The sequence below is a fragment of the Natrix helvetica genome (assembly GCF_964273705.1).
Source record: "Natrix helvetica genome assembly, chromosome: 6".
Taxonomy (NCBI): Eukaryota; Metazoa; Chordata; class Lepidosauria; order Squamata; family Natricidae; genus Natrix; species Natrix helvetica.
Genome location: NC_138553.1, coordinates 47,955,070 through 47,978,764, shown reverse-complemented (window position 1 = coordinate 47,978,764; position 23,695 = coordinate 47,955,070). Strand labels below are relative to the sequence as shown.

Genomic DNA, 23,695 nt, shown 5'->3' with positions numbered 1-23,695 from the left:
CTAACTAGTGACAATACTAGCTAGACAGCTATCATGGTGTTCGATCCACACCAGGCTCAAAGTTGACTCAGCTTTCCATCCTTCCAAGGCAGTGGTGGTTCTGGATTCCGTTCCGCCCCCAGAGTTACCCACATGCATGTGTGCGCTGCGCACACACACGCATGCGGTGCGCCATGCGTTCTAGCATCAAATGTCACTTCCGCAAGCCCCCACAATGCTCCAGCTGCTCCGCAGAGCATCGTGCAGGCACCATATGCGCCATGCGCATGCATGGAAGTGCCAAAAGCATAAAGCAAAGGTAAGGAGCGCGGGCGGGCAGGCCTTCCGGAGCACTGTACCGGAACGGTATCCAGTGCTCTGGGCAAGATTTGATATGCCCGTACTGGGGCATACTGCCTGCAACCCACCGCTGTTCCAAGGTTGGTAAAATGAGTACCCAGATGGTTGGAGACAATATGCTAACTTTGTAAACAGCTTAGAGAGGACTGTAAAAGAACTGTGAAGTGCTTTATAAGTCTAAGTGCTATGGCTATTGTTACTAAAGCTACTAAATTCAACATCCTAACTTAGGTATCACTCATTTTGATACCAAAAAAATTACTCTTCTTAAGAATAATATATGATTAGGCAAAAATCATCATAGTACTAGAGAGCTCTGCCACCTTCATCAATAGCAATCCCCTCCCAGGGTGTCTTCTGGCAACACTCAGACAACCCATTGTAATTATAAGCATTTGCAAATGACAGCCTAGATAAAACAAACAAGCATTGCTAATGTAGAAATTAAAGAACAAAACAGTGAGCCTGTGAAACAGGAGGAGAGAAGGACGTGGGGAAAAAGCTATTACCATATTTGTATTATATCATCGGTTTAATATACCAATTGATTTTACTCTTGTAAAAACATTTTACACTGGATTATTATTTTATAAATTATTACTTACAAGCAGGTGGCAGCTCATACTCCACTTCTAATACAACCCTCTCACCAACATTCTTGAGCAAACTAATGATCTCATCATGGCGAAACTTTGTCAGGTTGATTCCATTTACAGATTTGATGTAATCCCCCACATCCAGTTGGTCACTTCTGCAACACACATCTCTTCTTCAGTGAAACTGTATTTTATTTGCTTATAACATTTACGTGTTTGTAGCTCAGGATTGAAATGAGTGGTCCTTGGTGCTCTCTGAGCTTGATTGTTTTCTTGCAAACATTTCATTACCCATACTCTTGGGGACAGGAACTCCCCGCCTTTCCCGTTCACCAGGACCATTAGAGGTGTGGCGGTGAACAGGAGGCTTGTTCCACGTGCGCAGTAGGAGCTGGAGGACAAGGTTGGATGGTGGAGACTGAGTGGGCAGGGGCTGCAATGTGGCAATGACAACAACTGACTAGGCTGCCTCACAGTGACCTACCCTCTGTCTTTACTTGCCTGCAGCCACCAAGTATTCTATGCCTGCATGGATGGGCATCTGCACAACCGACGAGCTGGATCGCATGCTCCAACCTGCACCTCTGCCTCCACCTGTTGCTTAAAAGGCGCACCTGCACTGTATGGATTACAAGACCCCAAGGTGCACGAGAGCGGTGCAGGTGGGATGAGGCCAAGCATGGCTTATTGGGCATCTCAGACTCACATTGCTTCTGGCCAATGAGCAGCTAAGGGGCTAATGAGGTGCACCTGCTGCTGTGGGCACTGCTAGTCCCTGTGCACTCGCTCCCCCCTGTGTTCCCAGGGGGACTGCCAGGCTGGGGCGGACTGGGGCTCAGGGAGCAGGGCCGGCACCTCACTGTCTCCAGGGCAGCCCTGAGATGCATATCCAAACACATCCCAGGCTGCATCTGACCTGCACGCCTTGTGTTGACATGTATGATCTAGGATGCCGTTACCTAGTTTGGGTAATAAAACATTACCCAAACATCTGCAAGAAAACAAATAAGCTCAGAAAACACCAATGACCCCTCATTTACAAGTTAAAATATATTATTTTAATACTAATTTTCAAAACAATGATACAATATCCTATATATAGCAATATAGTATTCCTTTATTTGTGTAGTATTATTATTACCATATATAAAAGTCTTACAAAGCAAAAATAAGTCTCTATTTTAGGAAGCAAGTCAAACTGTTTTTGTATATAGTCTGTTGGCTATTTGATTGACAAAGTCTCCAAATGTTCAAATTTCTATAATTTGACACTTTAAATGACACAGATCTCTCAAAAATGTACTAGATAGGAGAATAATGTTTCAGAGTGTCATGTGAAAATAATTCACTTTTTGAGATAGCAATGATTAAACTTGCATCCTTCTTTATGTGAGGCATGTTTTCTACCAGCATTAGATTTAGTGAAATACAACTGAATTGTTCACAAGTAGAATAAGTTGCCAATTTAAGAATTAGTCACAGTACAATCTATTTAAATTTTTGAATTCTTGTCACCATTTGATTGCAGAATGCATTCTGCATATCACTAAACCTTTTCTTTATTTGTAATATTGCATCCTGAAATATTTCTCAACTTTTAAAACTAAATTCTTCTCTAATGTTTCTTCTTTAATGGCCTAACTTAGATAAAGGCATCTATTATTTATTGTTGAGGAACTTGAAGCTATCTTTTTTGTGTGTGTCTGTTATTTGTCTTGAAATGTCTTTACCTAGCAGCAATTCCTCCTTGTCGAAGATTGGACACTCTTGGTTTTCCATCTTTGTCTGTTCCACCAGATACTGTAAGCCCCAAAGTAGTGCCCTCTTTCTTTATCAGTTCAACTATTGTTGAGCCTTTGAATTCCTCTGTTGAAAAAAAAATATTACCATTAAAACAGTTTACACTGTAAACTGTAATTTCAGTTACAGTTTATATTATAAACTATAATTTCAGAAACAGTGTAATTTCCATAAAGATTTAAAAATATTTTTGTATTGTATTTGTTTTTTCACATACAATGATGAAATGATTCTTTTCCCCCAAAGTTTATTTCACAATATATTTGCTAGTCTTTAAGATATCATTTTGTTGTAAGAATTTTGTATGCCTTGAGAGTTCTACTACACTTAAAATACTACACTGTATTTTAATGTCATAACAATGACTTAGTCCTAAGAAATAAATCAGTAAACAGATTCTATTTGAAGCTTCCAGAATGAAAAAAGTGCTAGGTTATTTTTAAAGATTATATACAACATAATACTACATGTGGTTAAATCAATGGACAAAATACAACTAATTTAATCCAAATTTAAAAAATTAAACATATATATCTTTGAACAAATGACAGTTTGTAAATAAAATAAAAAATATTTTGACAAAACTTTAAATTGCTAATCTGGTAATCTTCTTACTTTGAAAAAAAATCTAATGAACAACTCAAGTATAGGCTTTTCTATTTCAGACCCACCCCCCAAAATCACTTGCCTTAGCATAATCCTGTCCTAAGTAATGAAATCTATTAAGATTTTCTATCTTAATCTTAATTATAATGAAATAATCCAATTCAATAGGAGTTACTATTACTATAAATAGAATTGCAAAGTTGAAGAGCTGGTACCTATTGAAATACCTTTTGTGTATAGATGTCTAGCACAAAGTCTCAGATTGTCCTTCTAATAATTATTTTATTTCATCGTTTATACTCGTTTTTATTTATTTTTAAAATGTGTGTTACATATAAAAGCTTAAAGCACATGACTAACTATAAAAACTGATTCAACAATAATGTTAGCATTCTGCATTTCTGATTTTCAAGGTCTAGTGGCCATTTTGTATATTGATAAATGGAAAAAGGTATTCCAGACATGCAGAAATTTTGATTACAAGTGTTCATATGGGACACTTGAAATTTCCAACAATGATTATCACATGTTATTTTTTGCAGCCAAAATATAAGCAATTTTATTATTAAAAATGCATATTTTAGAGCTTGATATGAAAATACACATGGTAGTCCTTGCCCAAATCTAAATTCTATAGATTGCCATAAGAATTTCCTACTATTAAAACTGTTGATTACACACACAACAGGAGGAAAACCTTCTAAAATAGCATGACCATCCCTCCAAGGGAAGAATTGAGATTACAGGACTTGCTTTCTCTTTTTTTTTTTAAAACAAAGTTTTATTGGTTTTTTTTATATTTTACAAAGGGGAAAGGTAAGGGAAAAATTACAAATTTTGGCAGCTGCGAAATATGGTAGATGCACCCCCCCTCCAAACTCATAGTGTACATTTGCATAAAATTCAATATTAAGTAATAACATGTAGTCAGTGTGGTAAATTCAATTGGTAATTTTGATCAGTTTATATCAGATGGCTTTTCTTACTCATTTGTGTGATCTGAGCTTTCTTGTTGTCGCCCCATCTCCCCCCGCTGGCAGAGCTCCGGCCCCTCTCGTGTCTTGTATGTCTGTTGAAGAATCATCTGGTTTTTCTAGGAGGAGTTTATTTTTTTCCACAAAGGCCTGCGCCTCTATGGGTGTATTAATCCTAACTCTTGTCTCCTCCCAGAATATTAACATACCTTCAGGCATCAACCATCTAAACAACACCCCCTTCTGGTATAATTTATTTGCCAATTGCGAATAGTGTTTTCTTTTTTCCCTCACTTTCTTGGGGATCTGTTTCAGGATGGTTATCTCCTTATCTTTATATGTCAAGGCTTGCCCCCTTTGTGCATTCAGGATTTCATCTCTTGTACTTTTCCTAAGAAATTTAATGTGTAGCTCCCTGGGAACATTGTGTGTTCTAGCATAAGCTGAGTTTACTCTATAAGCCAGGTCTATTTCCCACCCCATCTGTTGTTTCTCCTTCTGAATATACTCAGCCAAAATGTTTGTCATGATGTCCCTTATGTTTTCATCATCTGTCTCCATCACGTTTTGAAATCTAAGATAAAAAGACATTCTCTCAAACTCTATTTTCATTTGTTGGGTGTCAAGTTCTTTGTTTCCCCTCTGCACACCCTCTACCCCCCCCCTCATCTCAGCCGCCCCATCTTCCAAAAGATCCAGTCTCTGTGAGTTTTTATTAATTTTATCCTGGTTCTCTTTAATTTCTTCTTTCATCTCCTTCAATTGTCTCTTTATTTCCTCTTGTCCCTGTAGAATTTGTTGAAACATTTGATGAAACTCCAGGTCCGTAGATTTAGGTTGCTTGAAGGCTGTTAACGTTGATTGTGTACTAGGACTGGAGGTTGCAGATGTTGGGGCAGAGGCAGCAAAGCCTGACTTTCCAGGAGGTGGTCTTTTAGATGCCATTGTTTATGAAGTAAAGAGTCCAGTCAGTATAAAGAAGGATCAGTCAGAGGGGTAGAACAGCCAAGAGAGTCCAGGAGACAGAGAGTCCAGGCAGAGGGGGATTTTCTAATCACCCTGGCAGATGAGCAAAAGTTTTTCACTCCAAGGAGTTCAAAGGCAAACAATCAACAAGAGAGTTATCCAGGTAGCACGGAGACAAAGACCGGAAGCCTGAAGTTTGGAAGGTGGAGTCAAGCTCCACATTTCATAAAGACAACGGAAGTGTGCCATCTTGCCCTGCCAGCTTCGGGTTTCGAGGCAACAAATAAAGTTTTCAAAGTTCAAAAATCCCAAAGCTTCCAGATCTCATTATTTTATAGGTTTAAGTCTGAAAATCCACTTAGTTAGGGTGTGGCATCTTTGGTTTGGCTCTCCCCCTCCTCCTTCCCTTGGGGCTGAGAGCACACTTGTTTCCAGCCGCTTGTCCGAGGGGGGGGGGAAATCCCCTCCCCTCCAGCCGCGCTCTCCAAGTCAAACCGAAAAAAAGGTTTGCACAACTGACGAGTTTTTAAATTAGTAATGGAGATGGAGGGAGTCTACGCCTCACCGCTCCACCGCCGCATCCTTCAGTTTTCTTTTTCTCCGAACAGCCTCTCAGCGAAGACGCCCACGCGTCCTCCGATCTGCTCCCCGGTGCCTTGGGCGAGGCGGGGGACCTCCTGCCAGCCGCCGCTGATCCAGGGATCCCCCGCGGTGCCACCCCTCCGGCAGGACGCCTCTGCGGGGCGTCCTGTGCCCCCCAAGAAGTGGGGAAGCCCACCGGGGAGCCGGAGCGAGCAACAAGTTGCCCGTCACCGTCAGCCGCCGGAACCGGAACTCCAGGACTTGCTTTCTCTTATAGTCTTTTCTGTAGTTTTACATTTTTAACCACGATGATGCCAAAATTATGAAATGTGTTATGACATTGCATCCATTGCCCTTTCAGACTTCCTCTAGCAAATTTTGTGTAATCAAACAAATAAACATTAAACAACCTAATTATTGAGCTTACATGTTCTCAATATTTCCCCATAAATCAGATTCATTGCAGCCACATTTTTCAATTACATTGTTTTTTTTTTAAAGTTAGTTTATTCAAGCTAATTTAGTAAGGCCTCGGTTAAACCTGCATTTTTCTGCACAATTATATAAGAGTAAGTTGTACTGAAACGTACATAAATAAACATGGGGAGCACTGAGCTATGCAGAAAGATTAATCATTTGATCCATAGCTTACTATGACATTTACTTATTTTTATATGCTGAAGTAGCTCTGGCATGTAATCTTCTGGCAATGAAAGGAAGACACTCAATGATAAAAAAGGTTAATCTGGCAGGTTATTTGATTCAAAGGCTTCATGTAAAATTACCATAAGACTAAGAGACATATCTTTTTCTAATTTGTTCCTCATGTACACAGTCAGACAAAAAATAAAAATAGAATTTTGTATGCTGAAAGCATTGTTTATTTTAAAAACCCACCATCCCTTTTGAAGGAACAGATATGATTTAAAGAGGTATTTTGCTCCAGAAGTTGGACTGTGCCAATAAATGTATAATTGAACTGAAATTTCCAGTAGCTTCAAAATGCACAGCAGTGATAAGAAATGCTGGGATATGTTGTTTAGCAACATCTAGGTCTACAGTTTCTCTGCCCTAGCCTTAACTGTTTTTAAATTGAGTAGAGAAAATAATAACATTAAATTGGATACAAATTTGTACTTTAAATGAAAAATAGATTAGCCTTAAAATATCTTTTCTGTGCACGCTAAAAAAACATACCATATTTTTCAAAGTATAAGACGCACCAAGGTTTTGAAAAGGCAAATAAAATTTAAAAAGTAGGTAGGTAGGAGAGAAAGGGAGAGAAACACAGTAGATAGGTAGGGAGAGAGAGAGAGTTGTTAGGTAAGTAGGTAGATAGATAAAGGGATAGAGAGAGAGAGAAATGGAGAGAGATAGAGAAATACAGTAGGTAGGTAGGGAGAGAGAGTGTAGGAAGGTATGTAGATGTTTCCAGGTGTATTTATCCATGTTCTGGAGAAGGAAATAGCTGACAATCTGCAGCACCTAAGACTTTATTTCTGCTGGCACAGCACTTGATCAATGTAAATCTCATCAATCAGTTAAAGAGCTTTCCAAAAGGAAAAAAAAGTTTTTGCACTCTGCAAACCTCCCAAAAACGGCCCGTTTTTCATGAAAACAGGCCCATTTTTTTTTTTAAAAAAGGCATGAATAGTCTTGGGGGGGCTTGCAGAGTACTCCGGGGGAGGGAACAGAAACGGCCCGTTTCTCACAAAAACAGGCTCATTTTATGTCAAAAAAAATTGAATGCATAGCCTTATGGAGCCTTAGAGTGCTGCTGGGGGCTGGGGAGGCAGAAAACGGTCTGTTTTCTGCTCATTTCTGCCCTCACGAGCCCACAGGAGCTCTCTAAAAGCCTCCATAAGGGTATGCCCAGCCATTTTGGTGAAGGGGGCTGGGCTTCAGGAGGCAAAATATGCTGTATTTGATGTATAAGACGCACCCAGATTTTCAGCCTCTTTTTTGAGGAAAAAAGATGCATCTTATATTCCGAAAAATATGGAATGAATATGTGTGTGTGTGTGTGTGTGTGTGTGTGTGTGTGAATGAGATATGAAAAAGGAGACCTAACAAAAGTTTATACTGAAACCATTCACTATGGTTTCTCATGCCGTCTATTATATCTACACATGCTTCATATAACATTTTATGTCCTTTAACTTCTCACTTCTCTCCTTTTTGAGAACCAACTCCAAGTATGACTTTCTCAATGGCTTGCTAAAGAGCAATCTTCTGATCTGCACACCCCCTATCTAGCATAAAACCACTTCTCAAATTTTGCTCATTGTCACCTCTTGTAAGCTTTCAATTGGAATGCTGCCAAACACCTGCTCAGGCACACTTAACAAACTAATCCCATTCTAGCTTTTGCATTCCCTCTTGCTATCTTTTTATTTGTAAAGGAAAACAGCCATCAGGCACAGATGTTCTATTCACACACACATCAAACAAATTGCACAGGCACTCACATGCAAATCATATCCATATTTTAACATTTCTTCAGTTACACTGCAAGTTCACATTTTTGTGGATTCTTAATATTTTAAACATTCTTCAGTTCCACTCTTCATTCTCATAGAAATGTCTTTTAGCATTTCCATTTTTCAGTTTTACCCTAAATAATTTAATAATTTTTATTCTGATTTCATACATCTTGTTGAATCTTCCTTGTTCAGCTTCTTCAACCTTGCACCCAATGAACCTATTACTATTGGTAGCATACTAAGGTTTGTCACATAATTAGCTAGATGTTTAGACTGGATTTGCATTTCTCTTCCCCTATTGCATCTTTCCCAAGAACATGAGACGGGCAGATATTGTTGTTTGTTATTATTATTGACATTCTGTGTAATTGAAATGTTTTATCATGCTATGGTCAACAATTAAACTTTGTCATTATTTCATTTACATATACTCTTAACATTATCAGGGAATCCAGTTACTGTTGAACAGGGTTTTATTAGAACTCAATTTGGTCTGTTACAAGACATGACAGTAATTATTTACTTTATAGAGCAGGATGTGTCTGCTATCAGAATAGAGATTTTGCCCAAGAGAATATGTTTGTACTTAATTTGTAAGCATGAATCTTTAGACTTCATTTTAATCCTTTAATCAGTTTCAAGGAAAAGCAGGGCCTTAGCACCTATAATGAATTGAAAATATAACATCTATAGAAAACCATCACACATAGATGGCTAATTCATTTTTAGAGACACTGCTTCTAATAGCCCTTTCCCCATAAAGTTTAATTCCACAAACTGACTATAAACAACAACATAACACAGATGTCAATATCATTCACTGAAACATCAGTAAAAAGTATCATGTGCCAGTAATAAAAAAAATGGTGGGAACACATAGTTGAAGTATTAATAAATAAGTAGACTATAATATTGTAGGATTTCCAAACATGAACTGATAAAATTCTGATACATAACAACAGATTTAATTGTTTTTGCAAAAAGTGTGCATAATTGATGTGGCAATACCAGGGCAAACTAGAAAAGAAGATAAAGAATTGGAGAAGATCACAAAGTATCAAGATTGGAAAAGTTAAAAGATTATGGCATAAAATGGCCATGGTGGTCCCAGTGGTTATCAGCACATGGGTGCCACATTAAAAAGAATTGTAAGAACAACTCTTACAAATAATTGTGTATTAACCAAATGTTCCTCTGTCAATTACAGATGAACTTAAAGAGGCCATGTTGCTTAGGCTACATCTAAACGATGCCAATACATTACAACATCCTAAGTTCTTGGGGAAAAACTTGATGTGAATGACAACCAACACCAGCTAAAGAACTGGCAGCTGTGATTTCATGTTGTAATAATAATGAATAGTAATAAAGGTAGCAAGTAAACAAAAACAAAATAACCCAGAAATGTCATGATAAAAAGCAAGTGAAAAGTATCTAACTACTGAAACAAACTGTGGCTCATCATGGAGTTTATTTCTCCTCCAGTTCTGTCAATTATTGCTTGAGGCAACTACTGACAGCTGGTTTCATGGGACCATGACAACATCTTGGTTGAAGCAATAACTCTCTGTATTATCAAATAATTATTATGGTTTTGTCACTCTTTCAAACAAAATCCTTCGAAACATGTGGAAGTGTCTACAAAGCATAATTTTTGAAATGTCTACATCACCTCCAACTGTTTCCATATTCATTCAGCTGCCTTGGAAGTTATTCCTGGCTATGCATGCAGAGTTTTAATAATCAGGGTAGATGGGACTAAAGTAGAACCAAAAATATTTAAAAGCTTATTTGGGAGTTAAAACTTCTTTTCTCCTGTATTCTTTTTTATATAACATTTGTAGCAACATGTCAATTATACTACAAAACATTATACAAGAAAGTAAGTAACAAACCAGTGTTGGTTAGCTCAACTAGCTTATTATCTTTCTTTTATTGATTTTTCATATAAAACAAAGTCTGTGTATCCATGAAGAAAGTTTAATGGAATTTATTAGAACTAAATGAGATATGTTTAAATAAGATTTTATTGGTTGCCCTCCCTTTAGTGCATAAACCAATATTTTCCTAAAGCATATGTAAGAAAAGCATCATATATTTTCATTGATGCCCCTGAAATTTAACTGTTAGGAACAAAGAAGGAATAATTATTCTGAAATAGGATATTTTTTGTCATATTTATTTGAAGAGGTTTGAAGCAGCTCAATCATTGGTTTCAACTGAGGTCAATCATGTGAGATCCTCATTTATCCAGTTAAGGGGGAAAATGCATAATATAAAGCCAACAAGAAAAACTAAACAACATAAAGAAAAAAACTTAAATTAGGATTTTTTCTGCCTAAATGGGACATTGGAGATTCACCGAGTGTTAGTCTTCTTCACAGATAAGGACTTTAGTAAGATTTAATTTCTTTAAAATTCAGTGATTCAAAAGATCTATAGAAGAATGTAAGAAATGATATACTGTTGTTCAATCTAACTCAGTACTTTCCAAACAAAATTGTCAGAAATTATTGATCATTTTATATATTCACTTCCTTGAATAGGGCATTATGTTTTGAACTAGAATCTAAAAATTGCTTCAAGATTAAAATGAAATTTGTAAAGTAAAATATTAGTTTATATTAAAAGGGATGTATCTAAGGATTATTGGAGAACCTTGTAAATACATCAGTATTTTAAGTCTGGAAAAATTTGCTGTCTAAAGGCATTTGCTAATTCAATGACGTCAGATCTTCTACTCTGAACTCTGCATTTATAATCCAGATTCTTTATTTGGTAGCCTCTACTATAATTATGTAACAATAAAGAAAAATAAATATATATGCATTCTTTCTATGTTTACTAACAAGAGTGAATCACTGAAAAAATGTATATAACATGTAGCTGCTTACTTTAAATTTCATGTTAACATTGCTGTTGTTTTTGCTTGGGAACATCAAAGAGAATATTAAGTTATGAACCAATATTTGTTTCATATTGCTGTGTATTAATTTCAAGCACAGAGAAAACAAGAAGCTTTATGTTGCAGCACTGTTATTTTTAAGAAACTTTTGTAAAATCAGTTTGAAGAACGATACACCTATTAGAAGCTTTAGTTAAGTTTCACTATTTATAATATCTTCCGTGGATGTCTTCCAGAATAGGTATTACAACCAACTAAGCTGCAACTTCTAATATATAACTTTCCCTTTGAAGCAGAACTCTTGTTGCACCCATAATGTGTCTTCTTAATTAGAAAAGAAAAGAGATTACGACTGACTGTGCAACCAAAAAGAAAACTTTTAAGACATAATGATTGTGCACAGCATTAAATGAAAGGACAATTAAAGTTCTAATTGTTTTTTTGGAAACAGGCTTTTGAATAGTCAATCCAGAAAAAATGTTTTTAAAAAGTAAATTTAGCAAAGTGTGCCTTTTTAAGATCACTCAATTTCTCTTCATAAGATTATAGGATCTAATTTTTAAATTAAAGGCAATCATTATTGCCTTTATTTTAAGTAGGAATGTGATCTGCAACTGGAAGATACAATGTATCAAACATATAAAAAGTATAATTTAGTAGAAAAGAATTTCCTTGACTCTATCAGCCAATTAACTATAAGTAAAATTATTTCTCTTGTCTTCGAATATTTGCCAATCAAACTGTGAAATATTGCTGGGAGACTGAGAAAGAAATGACAGGGAAAATAGGTACATGTCATTAAGAGAGAGAAGAAGAGTTATCTGACAGCTTTTCTCACAAATGGCATCTCCGCTCAGATGGCAAGAAACCTAGGAAGAAGCATTTCAAATCATCTAAATATTTCTCTATGAATAAGGACTGGAAATGCTTACACTTTCCAAGATTCTCTGGGTACGTTAGCACAGCCTTAAGATATCTTAATTAAATCTGTGGGGTTCTTGTTTTCTTGATCTTGCCTGAATAAATGGGACTTGACAAATTATTTACGCATACCATCAGAAAAAAAAAGAATATCATGATGTCATGCAGCAGCATAATAGAAAATCCACATATCTTGATCATCATAAATTTGTTTGGCTATAAATTTGTTATCTTGCTGCTAAGTATATATTATTACTTGGGTACACGTATATGCGCCTAGTTCTTCAGTGTATTTATAATAGCTGCTGTCTATGAATGTATATTTAACTTCCTTTGATAATATTTATAATTAGGAATAATTATTTTTATCTAATATTCATAGGTGTTGCAGCAGATGATGACACGTGATATGAAATCATTACACAAATGCTGCAACTTATGTACTTCTATAAGCTTGTGTAATGATGTCACTAGGAACATATCATAATTTTGATGACAGAATTTGTGATCAACTCCGCTGCCATTATTATTTTAAAAAACCTTCTCACATTGTTTATTTATTTATCTTTATTTATTGAGAACCATCAGACTGTACTAAAATTTCATATGCATTGGTGAAATTCAGTTCTGATTCTATTGGGGCAAAATGGATGTCTGCCATAAAAAGTTTAGAAGATATTTTAGCCAGGAAGTCAGGCAAAAGATTGTTTTGTATCTTTTCAACAAAATTAACAGAAAAACAGAACAGAGTTGGAAGGAACATTGGAGGCCTTCTAGTCCACCCCCCTGCTCAAGCAGGAAACTCTATACCATTTCAGAAAAATGGTTGTCCAATCTCTTTTTAAAAACCTCCAGTGTTGGCTCTGTTGTGGCCCGCCAGTGGCCAGCAGAGCTGGCAGCAGATTCGGACAGTGAGAAGGTTGGGGAAGAACATGGGCCAGTCCTGGGGAAGGCTTGGACGAGGGTTCTGCATCGGAGGTAGAGAGGGGACCAAGATCATCTGGTACTTATTTGCTGCCTCCGGAGCCTCCAGAGTCTGATATCAGTGAGGCAGAAGAACAACAGGAACCTGTTCCCAGCGTGCACATGCACAGAGCTGCCAGACGGCAAGAACAATTAAGAAAACAGGGTTGACTTGGGAGTAAGGCTTGGAGATGATTGGCTCCTCCCATAAGATATAAAAGTGGAGCGAACGGGTCACCCCACCTATAAGCTCTCTGGGAGGGGCCAATCAGTAGCCACCTGTTCCTATTTCCTTCTGTGACCCTTTTTCCAAAGCTGCTCTCTCCTCCTTGCAGCCCTATGCATACGTACGTCAGGGACAGCCTCCCTCTGTTCTTCCTCACTGCTCCCTGACTCAGATGCCACCTGGTGGCCAACAGGCCTCTCTAGTCCCTGCTCTGACTCAGAACACTCTCCCAGACTCTTCCTCAGCCTCCAGGGCAGTCCCTGTCAGGGGAAAAAATCACCCTGAAGAAAAATGAGGTCTATGGACCGGGCTGATTTCCAACAGCATATGCATTAAGATGTGAAGAAAAGAATAAAGTCTTGAGAAGCATATACTAATTAATAAACAAACTTTAATACGAAAATAATAAAAGTAAATAAAACAGAAGCTAACTAATTGTTACATTTTGATAAGAAAAGTTTCATCTGCCAGCTTGGCAGCCGGACAAAAGTTCAGCAATAGCTTTCTCTTTCTCTCTCCTCCGTCTCTGGAATGTGTGAAGACATGCGCAATAAATCTTTCTCAGTTTAACTCTTCAGTGTCAGTTCAGTCAGTTCATGTCTAGCAAACTTTTTAACGTCGTGACAGTCCCATAGTGTTCATCACTGTCAGATTCCACCAACAGCTCAGCCAGCCGCTGTTGGGCCTCAACCCAACCCCCACCGCAGAATCCTTCCCCCGGGTCTGATGCTGAGGATGTGGCCTAGATGGGAATTGATTATGGAAGGCCTGCACCAAAGTAGGTACATGCACGGAGGTCGCATCCTCCCAGGTAAAATCCTTCAGCTCATAGCCCTTCTATTCAATCAGGCATTAGAACCATCCTTTCAGCCATCGGGAATCCCAGATACTGGCAACTTCGTACTTGGGCGGATCATCATCATCACGAGGTTCTGGCGGGGGATGATCTGGTTGGTGAAGAGGACAAGCTGGCCATTCAGGAACAAGGAGAGATCGATGAAAGACCGGGTGGACTCGCATCGAACGTGGCAATGTCAGGCGATAGGCGACTGGATTGATGACTGCTTCAATAGAAAATGGCCCAAGGTAATGGTGGTCTAACTTCTTGACCGGCTGGTCTGACGGAAGGTGTTTAGTGGACAGCCACACTCGATCCCCCAGAGTCAACGCTGGTGTCACGCCTGTCCGCGACTCTCTTAAAGTTCTCCTTGGCTTTATCCAGATATCGTCGCACCACTTGATGAACAGCCTGTAGTTCCTACAGAATGTTCTTAGCTGTGGGGACCGGTGAATCGATTGGTGTGGATGAACCAAGGATGATACCCTATATTGGCGAAGAAGGGCGTCGTTTGCATGGATGTGTGCTGTGAGTTATTGAACGCAAACTCCGCCACTGCCAGGTAGTCTGCCCAATCATTTTGCTGCTGGTTCACAAAACAGCGCAGATACTGCTCCAAGATCTCGATCACTTTCTTCGTCCCTCCATCGGTTTCTGGATAGTGCACTGAGGACAAGCAGATTTTTAGATCCAAGGCTTTCATCAGCCCTTTCCAAAACTCGGCTGTAAATTGCGTTCCTCTGTCTGACACGACCCTGTCTGGTAGGCCGTGCAGCCTGAAAACATGTTGGATAACCATGTGGGTGATGGCGCGGGCTGTCGGTAATTTCTGACACGGGATAAAATGCGCCATCTTTATCAGCATGTCTACCACTATGAACACCGTGGTAAATCCAGAAGACGGAGGCAAGTCCATCAAGAAGTCCATAGAAATGGCCCACCAGGGTCTCTCCGGTGTTGGCAAGACTGGAGCAGCCCTGGGGGCTGCCGTCACTGACTTGGCCTGCCAACACCGTACACAAGATGTGACGTAAGATTGTACAGACCAGGTTCAAGGTCTTGAAGAGGCCAAAGTGCCCCGCTGCAGGATTATCATGGCACTGGGATAGAATGGCCCCACTGGCACACAGAGTCTGTCTCAAGACTGCAAGAGTTCATCAGTGAATGTCCATGGGGAGGCAGGCCCCACCTCTGCCTTCCGTTGTTCCACCCAATCGTCATGCCGCTGCACTTCCCATATCTGAGGCCATAAGTCCACAGGCTCCTGAACAGAAGGACTCTACGGGCAAAACTGTCCGGGGTGGAATCTGGTCTTTGGTACAAGAATACTCAGGCACGTAGTAAGTTTCAGCTTAGAAAAGGTTTATGTTTATATACACACACAAAATACACACATATAGGAAAAATTGAATCAAAAAGTAGGTCATTTATTTTGTTCATGATAAACTCTGAAAATAATAGTAATGGTTCTAAATATAGGCCAAACTACTATTTAGTTGTAATGGCCTGATCTCAGGAAAAATATACAAGGAAGAAAATGAAAGAAATAGAAAAAACAGAATGAAGTAGAACGATTGCAGGAAGGCAAGTGTATGGTCTATATAAAAAAGTACTAGAAAATACCTTCCTTGAAAAATGAATGGAAATAGATACATGGAAAGAAGACACATAAGTTATTTGGAAACAGAATGAAAGGAATTATATTACAAAGTATTAAATGACTGTAGAATCATGCTAAGGAAAGCATGAAAATGCATGATGCACTAATGAAGCTGAAAGAGCTACAGAAGAAGAAAATGCATTTAATATAGTTAAATGCTGCAAAAATGAGAAATGTTATATGTTTATATAGAAAAAACAGTTGCAAGAATATAGTCAAAGAAGAAAGTAATGGTTACAATTAAAAGATGTAGGAAAAATGCAGAACTATTCAGATATAAATACAGATTGTTTTGGAAGTGGATTAAAAAGGTTAGCATCGACCAGAGTACATGGAATTAAAAAGGAAAGTGATAAAACTTGATAGGCAACTGAAGCCAAAGCAACTGAAGGAGTATCTTCCATTTTTGTAAGACAATCATAGTTACATGTCATGTATGACTATTTCCAGAAATGGAAATTAAACAAATTGTAAAAAAGCTATTGTCTAAGAATAAAATATTAAAAAAGAAGACATGAATGCTATAGCAATATTTTAAAAATGGTAATGCTGAAGGAACATTCAGTAATCACATAAGTATTAAAATATGCATATTGTTTGCTTATGAAATGCCTTGTGCAACTTATCTAACTAGTTGAATCTGCAATGCAATGAATGTTGTTATTCTATTATTCAAAAGAAAAGTTAGCAAGAATGCATACAAGAAAGTAAAAAAGACCTGAATAAGTACGGCTAGGAAAGTATTTGCCAGAATTACAATTAAAAAGAGTACAAAAAATGATAAAACATATTGGGCAAGGGAGATTGCAGGTTTTTGATCTCCTGCAGCATGTAAAATGTGGGAAAGTTTAATTCTGTTTTTTATTGAAAGAATATTATTGAATTATGAACTTTTTGTAGAAATATGAAATTGAAGATTAGATTCTGAAAGCAAAAAGTAAGTTTGTAATGGAAGTACATTTATGAGCATAAATGTAATATTAGCTTTCCCGACCTGCTCACAAGTTGCCATAGGCAGGGGGATGGGGGAATCGAGCCTCGCAACTGTATTGAGGAGTTTGCACCTGAGTCAAAACAAAGCACATTCAGCCGGCAAATGTCAAGGCCATCTCCACAGATATCCACAGACTTCTACAACCCACAAAATTGCTTTGTTGGGAAATGTGACTGATGATACACCTTGGGGGGGGGGGACCCTGACAGATGTTTTTTTCAAGGTAACTGGACCTTCTTGATTGTTGTTGTTGTTTTGTCTGAAAAAGTTTCACTTCTCATCCAAGAAGCTTTTTCAGTTGTACCTGACTGGTGAGGAATGGAAGGATTTATGTTCTTTGCAGTCATCTGGTTGTTAGCACTCTGAGGGTCATTGAGGCCACTTGAAGATTTATCTGTATTCTAGAGTCACTTGACGTAGAGTCCAAACAGGCCTGGAACCTTCTGGGGACTGCTGAAAGGATGCATTATATATAGGAGATAGGTGGTGTCATATCCCTCCTCCTCTGTTGAGGGATAATATAGATGGCCTCTTTGACTCCTGTTTCAAACCAGTAGTCCTCTCTGTCCAGAATGTAAAATTTGCTGTCTTCAAATGAATGTCCTTTGTCTTTCAGATGCAGATGGACTGCTGAATCCTGTCCTGATGAGTTTGTTGGTTTGCTTCCCACTTTTGTTTGGTGAAAAGAAATGGTGAAAAATCATCGTACTGGTGATGTTACCTAGTTGAGTCATGAAATGTCTGCAAGCAAACAACCAAGCTTACAGAGCATCGAAGACTTCATTTCAAACTATCACCTCTTCTCACCAAAAATAGGAATGGGAGCAGATGGAATTGCATATAAAGAGACCAGGGAAAGCAAAAGCAAATGCAGTTCCAGTACTGATCAATTTGGTAGCCTTACCAGTTCATGCCACTTTAAGTTAACCAAATATTTTTTGTTATGCTTGCTGCAGCCCAACCTTTTCCTTGTTCTAAAAATAAAGAAGGGTTGCAAGATATCGTTTAGAACTCTAACTTAGTATATTGATTAGGGCATCAGGCTCGAAATGGTCTATGAATTATACTCGCTTCTTAAGAATGAAGCCAACAGGGTGAACTTGGGCCAGGCTGTCGCCGTCAGCCTTAGGAAGCATTGCAAACCCCTTCTGAAAAACCCTGCCAAGAAAATGGCAGGGACTTGACTAAGCAGTTGCCAGGAGTCAACACTGTCTTGATGGCACACACACAGACAAACTCCAAGATATATTCCAGTGTCATCATAAACCTTCACACACTGATGGTAGGAAAGAAGCGTGTCTCGTATGCATTACTTGAAGAAGTCAGCACTGCATAGTGTTTCTTAGAAATCAGATTTGTAAAAGTGAGATCTTGATGTATTCCTCATAGAATATTTAAAAAAAAATTAAAATACTCTAATAATAGATAAGATTATATATTTTCATTAGAAATAAAAAAGTAGACACAATTATGTTAGGCAAAATAGTTACAACCGGAACAAAAATCCCAGTATCATCTTCTAATTTAATTCAGACCAGCAGCTTAAAATAATGAGAACTCTTCTAAATATGTAATGTTTTATGTGTTAATATTCACTGACTGTTGGATAAAATTCTTCTGACAAATTCTATTCAAACTGAAAACAATCTCAGTCAATGAAGTCCACAATTAAATTACATGCCCTTCTCTCTTTTAAACTTCATGTCCATCGATTTCATTTGATGGTGCCTTCAGGTTCTATTATTTCCATTGATTTTTATAGCTCTGTAACATTCTTTAGCTTTCTGGTTTTCTTATTTTTTGTGTGTGCAATCAAAAGATATACACGATGCGATTGAATCATGTGAAGCTTTATCCTCTGTTTTTACTAGTTTTTCACTATCTTAAATATATTTTCACTGGATTTTAATCAACCAAAATTCTCCATGTATTAATTTTTGTTAATGTAAATGTTCCTATGATCCTGATTACTTTAAGTCCAGAAACATTCACCTGCCATTTATACATTTATAGATTTAAAGCAGCTAACTATGCAATTCAGTACAAAAAATATAATCACAACCTTATTATAATAAGAACCCCATCTTTAAACTTCAGATTAGAACCTTAATTTTCAATAGATCAGTTTAAATGGCAAACACCAATTTGGGCAAAAGATGATAGAGATAGGATGCCCTGAGATTCAGTGACGTGCGGTCAGGTTTACGGCTGGTGAGGCTGGTGACATCATCAGGAAGGCGGGGAATGGGACCACGTGCGCTGGAGGCTGAGGCTGCCTCAGCCTCCAGCACACGTGATCTCATTCCCCGCCTTCCTGAGCGCGCTCCACCGGCTCGCACTCCGCAGTCTCCAACAGCAGCTGCTTTTCAGTGTTTTCTGTGCGTCTGGCGTTTAGGACATCCAGCTATCTACCTAAACGCCAGATGCACAGAAAAGCACTGAAAAGCACTTCGCCTCCAAGCCACTTCGTCTTGATGACGTGGGCGTGGCCGGACCTCCAGAGCGGCGCCGAGGCGGTCCGGGCGGACTAAAGAGCGAGCGAGCGAGCGATGGAGGATCAGGCAGCCTGATCCTCGTTCGCTCGCCCGCCGGACTGCCTCGATGCCACTCTGGCTACCTCCATCCATCCCGGGAGCTGCGGTGACATCATCAAGATGAAGTCCAGCGGAGGCAGAAATGTTGTCGGCGCTCCCGGACTTTGTCTTGATGACGAAGCCACGAAAGCGACTGGGAAACAACGAGAACCTTCCTGCCTCCGCTGTACTTTGCGCGCTCCTCGCGACTGCAATATACATCCAGAAGCGGCTTTTGTGGCTAATGGGGTTTGGGCTTCCAGCCCAACAGCCCCTGCCACATCTGGACATCTATTGCAATTGCGAGGAGCGCACAAAGTACAGCGGAGGCAGGAAGGTTATTGGCGCTTCCGAGAACCCTCCTGCCTCCGCCGGTTGCCCAGCTGGCACCGCCCCACGCGCGCACCTCCTCCTCCTCCTCCCTCCTCTTCCTCTTCACTCCCCAAAAGCTCTTCTCCTTACTGGAGCTTAGTGGGAACCGTGTAAAAGGGATGGGAGGAAATATATATTATAAATTATTATTATATATTATTTCATTTATGAGAGGTGAGGCTCTGCCTCCCCTGCCTCCCCTGACCGCACATTCCTGCTGAGATTGCTCCCCATGGTTTCCCCACTGACTTTTCTTGTAAAAAAGCTGGCAGGGAGTGTTAGAAATGACAACCACATAACCAAGGCTGACTGTACTGGTGCAGCAGCAGCAAAGCAGCACAACTTTACCAAATTTCAATCCTCAAGGTGTTATGGATTGCAGATTTTGGACCCATTCTTTAAATTAGCTTATTTGAGGTGCATTGATTCCAAAATTGTTGCTCTGTGATGCACCATTTTACCCACTTGAAGGTTACAAAAAAATCAAAGAGACACGCAAATTTTAATAGTATATAGTGGTACCTGGAATGCTTTGTCTTCTTATAGCTAGTGCTCCATCAGGTGGCTTTGACTGGTTTGCAGATTTAGTATATGGACTATCATCTGAAACAAAGAAAACACTGACATTGGGCATATTTTTTAGCTGAAGTCCTCAATATATTATATTGTTGCTCCATAGGACAAGACAGAAAAAAAATTGAATGTTAAATGAAGACTTAATTTTAATCTGATTCTCAAGCAGCTTTTAACATACTATAAAATATTTACACAGAAGGCCTATTAGTTACTATTTGCATATTTACGTGCTTTAAGAAAAATGGGTGAGAATCTCAGAGAATAAGATTATTTCAGATCTCATAACAAGTTGCTACAAATAACAATAATAGGAATATATTTATTTTAAAAATTACAAAACCCTTGAAAATGTAACTTTTCCCTTTACTGCTTTAAGCCTTGGAATTCTTTTGGAAATCACTTCAAAGTAGCAAAACCATTATGGAAATTAGCTTAATTATTATAGAGCCTGTATCCATTTATCACTTTTCCTCCTCATTCTTATGGAAGAGGTTTCTCCTCTTACAAGGAGCCAAAATGAGTAGATATCTGCAACTGGGCCCTCAGCCAAGAGATGCCAAGATCTCAAAGCAATCTCCATACAAAATTACACAAGAATAGGAGAATACATAAAGTCATGAATAAATAATTTATTACTACTACTGCAAAAGGGCATCCTTTAGTTAAGATGGGAAAATGCCCTCCACCTGCAGAGGCTGGCTTCTTAAGGTCATCCTAGAATGAGCCTTCTTTACTAAATGAACATAGCAGTAAGTCATATAGTAGGAAGGATCTGCATTTGATTACTCATTATCATAGCAATAGGAATGACCTTCTTTACATCCCTGTTCCAGAAAATACCATGCCTGGGTTCAGTTACCTGTTTTTTTGAGCAACTGGCAGAAGTTCATTGTTCTGAAACAGTGACATTACCTTTGTAGTTATGTAGTTTGTATCAATTGCAATTATGTACAATTGATCACACGATGCACCTAGAGATTTGCCTCAAGTGAGTCCCTACTGCAGTGTAATTGTTAAGTGTAGGAAAACGGGAGTCCAGGCAATTAAAATGAATACAGATTTATTGTATGCTAATGCTCTTCAAGCAGATTCTTGTAGAGCAGGGGTGTCAAATTCATGGTCCAGGGCTCAGATCTGGTCTGCCAGGTACATAGAAGTGGCCCGTGGGACCGCCCTGGAAATAGTGAAGGACCGGCCCGTGGTCCTTCTGCCAGCAAAAATTGGGTCCCGAGCTCCATTTCGCGGGCAGTGGGTTGCAGGAGGCTGTGGCAGTCAAAAACAGATCTATGGAGTCTGTTTTTACTTGCAGAGAGAACCCGTGCCACTACAGGCGCCCACAACATGAGTGATGTTGAGTGGGCCATGCCCACCCTAACCATGCACACCCCAGCCCCCGAAGGTCAAACACAACCCTGATGCAGCCCTCAATGAAATCGAGTGTGACACCCCTGTTGTAGAGGGTGTTAGCATATAACAAACCTATATTCTCACTACTAATGGTCAAAGCAAATTGGTGGCAGATAAGAGTCAACAGAATTCATGGTGGACTGGACTTATATCTCTTGTGGGAGTGAAAGGACTCAAACTGATGGCACGTTTGACCTTTCCTTTGGTTGGATCATCTCCTATAGCATCACACACTCAACCTGTAATGTTTTATTAGTGATACTACATCAATATATATGTATGACCCATAAATTTTGAAATTCTTCCATAATGGGATCAAACATTCTGATAAGTCATATTGTGGGTTGTTAAGTTTGGCTTAGACACCGATGTCTGATATATGGTATAGATCTCACTTAGCAACCACAGTTGGGACTGGCGACTCCATCGCTAAGCCCTGTAATTGTTAAGTGAAAAATCATGAGACTACAATGGGCATACATCATTTCTCATACAGTTATTAATCAAGTCATCATTGTCATTGAGACATTACAGGGTCACAACTTGTTATTTTACTTCTGTGCTCTATCTTGTTGTAAAGACAATACTTGTTGGAAGCCAATTGTGAAGCACAGGAATAGTAATCACATTGCCATCAGATTCTATGCTAGTAGTAAATGGAAGAATTGGCTGCAAAGGTTTTTTTAAAATCAACTTTATCATAATTTTGAATGATATTTAAACAAGACGTGTGTATGTGTGTGTGTGTGAGAGAGAGAGAGAGAGAGAGGGAGGGAGGGAGGGAGGGAGGGAGGGAGGAAGGAAGGGAGGGAGAGAATGAATCTTGACATATCCTTATCAAAGCAGATGGGTAATGGAATTCCATTGGTGGAATTAGTAGTAAAGCAATTGTCACTCAATAAGCTCTGTTAATTTATATGTGTCTTTAGTCCTGGTAAACATGCAACATTCATTTTCTTCTCTTTCTCTACTCTTTCCATTGTCTTGAATTCTCAGGCTCGCCTAATTGTGTGCTGGGGGAATTATGATATCTATGGCACATCCTTCAGACAAACCTTCCTTGTTTTGGTCATATCACTGACTACTGTAAGAATGTCAATCATAATAGCACAAAATATGCCACTCTTTGCAATGTTGTCTAGTTTTTCAAGCGCTGAGAGTTTTCATTGCATCGGTGTAGCTATCAGTATTAGAAACAGAAAATAAACTAAGAAATGAAACCATTTTATTGAGATACCTCACGTAAGCACACAGACATTATTTTGCAGATGTTTGCATCTTTGTCTAGTGGAAATAAAACGACTGTGGAAATACATTAATTGAGCTGCATGTTTTTCAAAAACGTCCAACTGCTGGTGGCCCTGCAAGATTATATTTAGCTACATTATCACCATGCTGCCTTCATGCATATTTTACAATATAGACTGAGTGTCTTCCATAATTCTGCATTATTTCCTGAAAGCTTTCAGCATTCTGAAGCTCTCAGAGGCAGTCAGTGTCTTTGCGTTTGTGCTTATTGTGTGCATTTTTTACATCAGCTTTTAAACTTCAACTGTAGTAACCAATCCTAGTATTGTACTGTTCTACTTTACTCAAAGAAATAGAATAATAAAAGAGAAAAGAAAAAGATGTATACAATCTGAAACAACGGTATGACTAATAAAAGTAGTTTCTGTTGAAGACCAAGTACAGCTAGTCCTTGACCTACAACAGTCTATTTAGTGACAGTTCAAAGTTACAATGGCACTGAAAAAAAGTGACTTATGTCCATTTTTCACACATCCTTTGCAGCCTCCCCATGGTCACCTGATCAAAATTCAAATGCTTGACTCATATTTATGATGGTTGCAGTGTCCCGGGGCCATGTGATCAACTTTTGAGAACCGATAATAGGGAAGCAAATTCACTTCACAA

At 38.8% G+C, this 23,695-nt stretch overlaps 1 protein-coding gene across 3 annotated transcripts in view; it reads right to left on the bottom strand.

The window, feature by feature from the left end:
* GRIP1 (glutamate receptor interacting protein 1) overlaps positions 1 to 23,695 on the bottom strand; it is a 116,816-nt gene that overhangs the window by 88,871 nt on the left and 4,250 nt on the right. For all 3 annotated transcript variants that reach the window (XM_081957085.1, XM_081957086.1, XM_081957087.1), the window contains exons 2-4: positions 20,321 to 20,401; positions 2,666 to 2,801; positions 945 to 1,090 (exon numbers count right to left, since the gene is read on the bottom strand). In XM_081957085.1, coding sequence (XP_081813211.1) covers positions 945 to 1,090; positions 2,666 to 2,801; positions 20,321 to 20,401 — 363 coding nt within the window. The remainder of the gene's footprint in view (positions 1 to 944; positions 1,091 to 2,665; positions 2,802 to 20,320; positions 20,402 to 23,695) is intronic.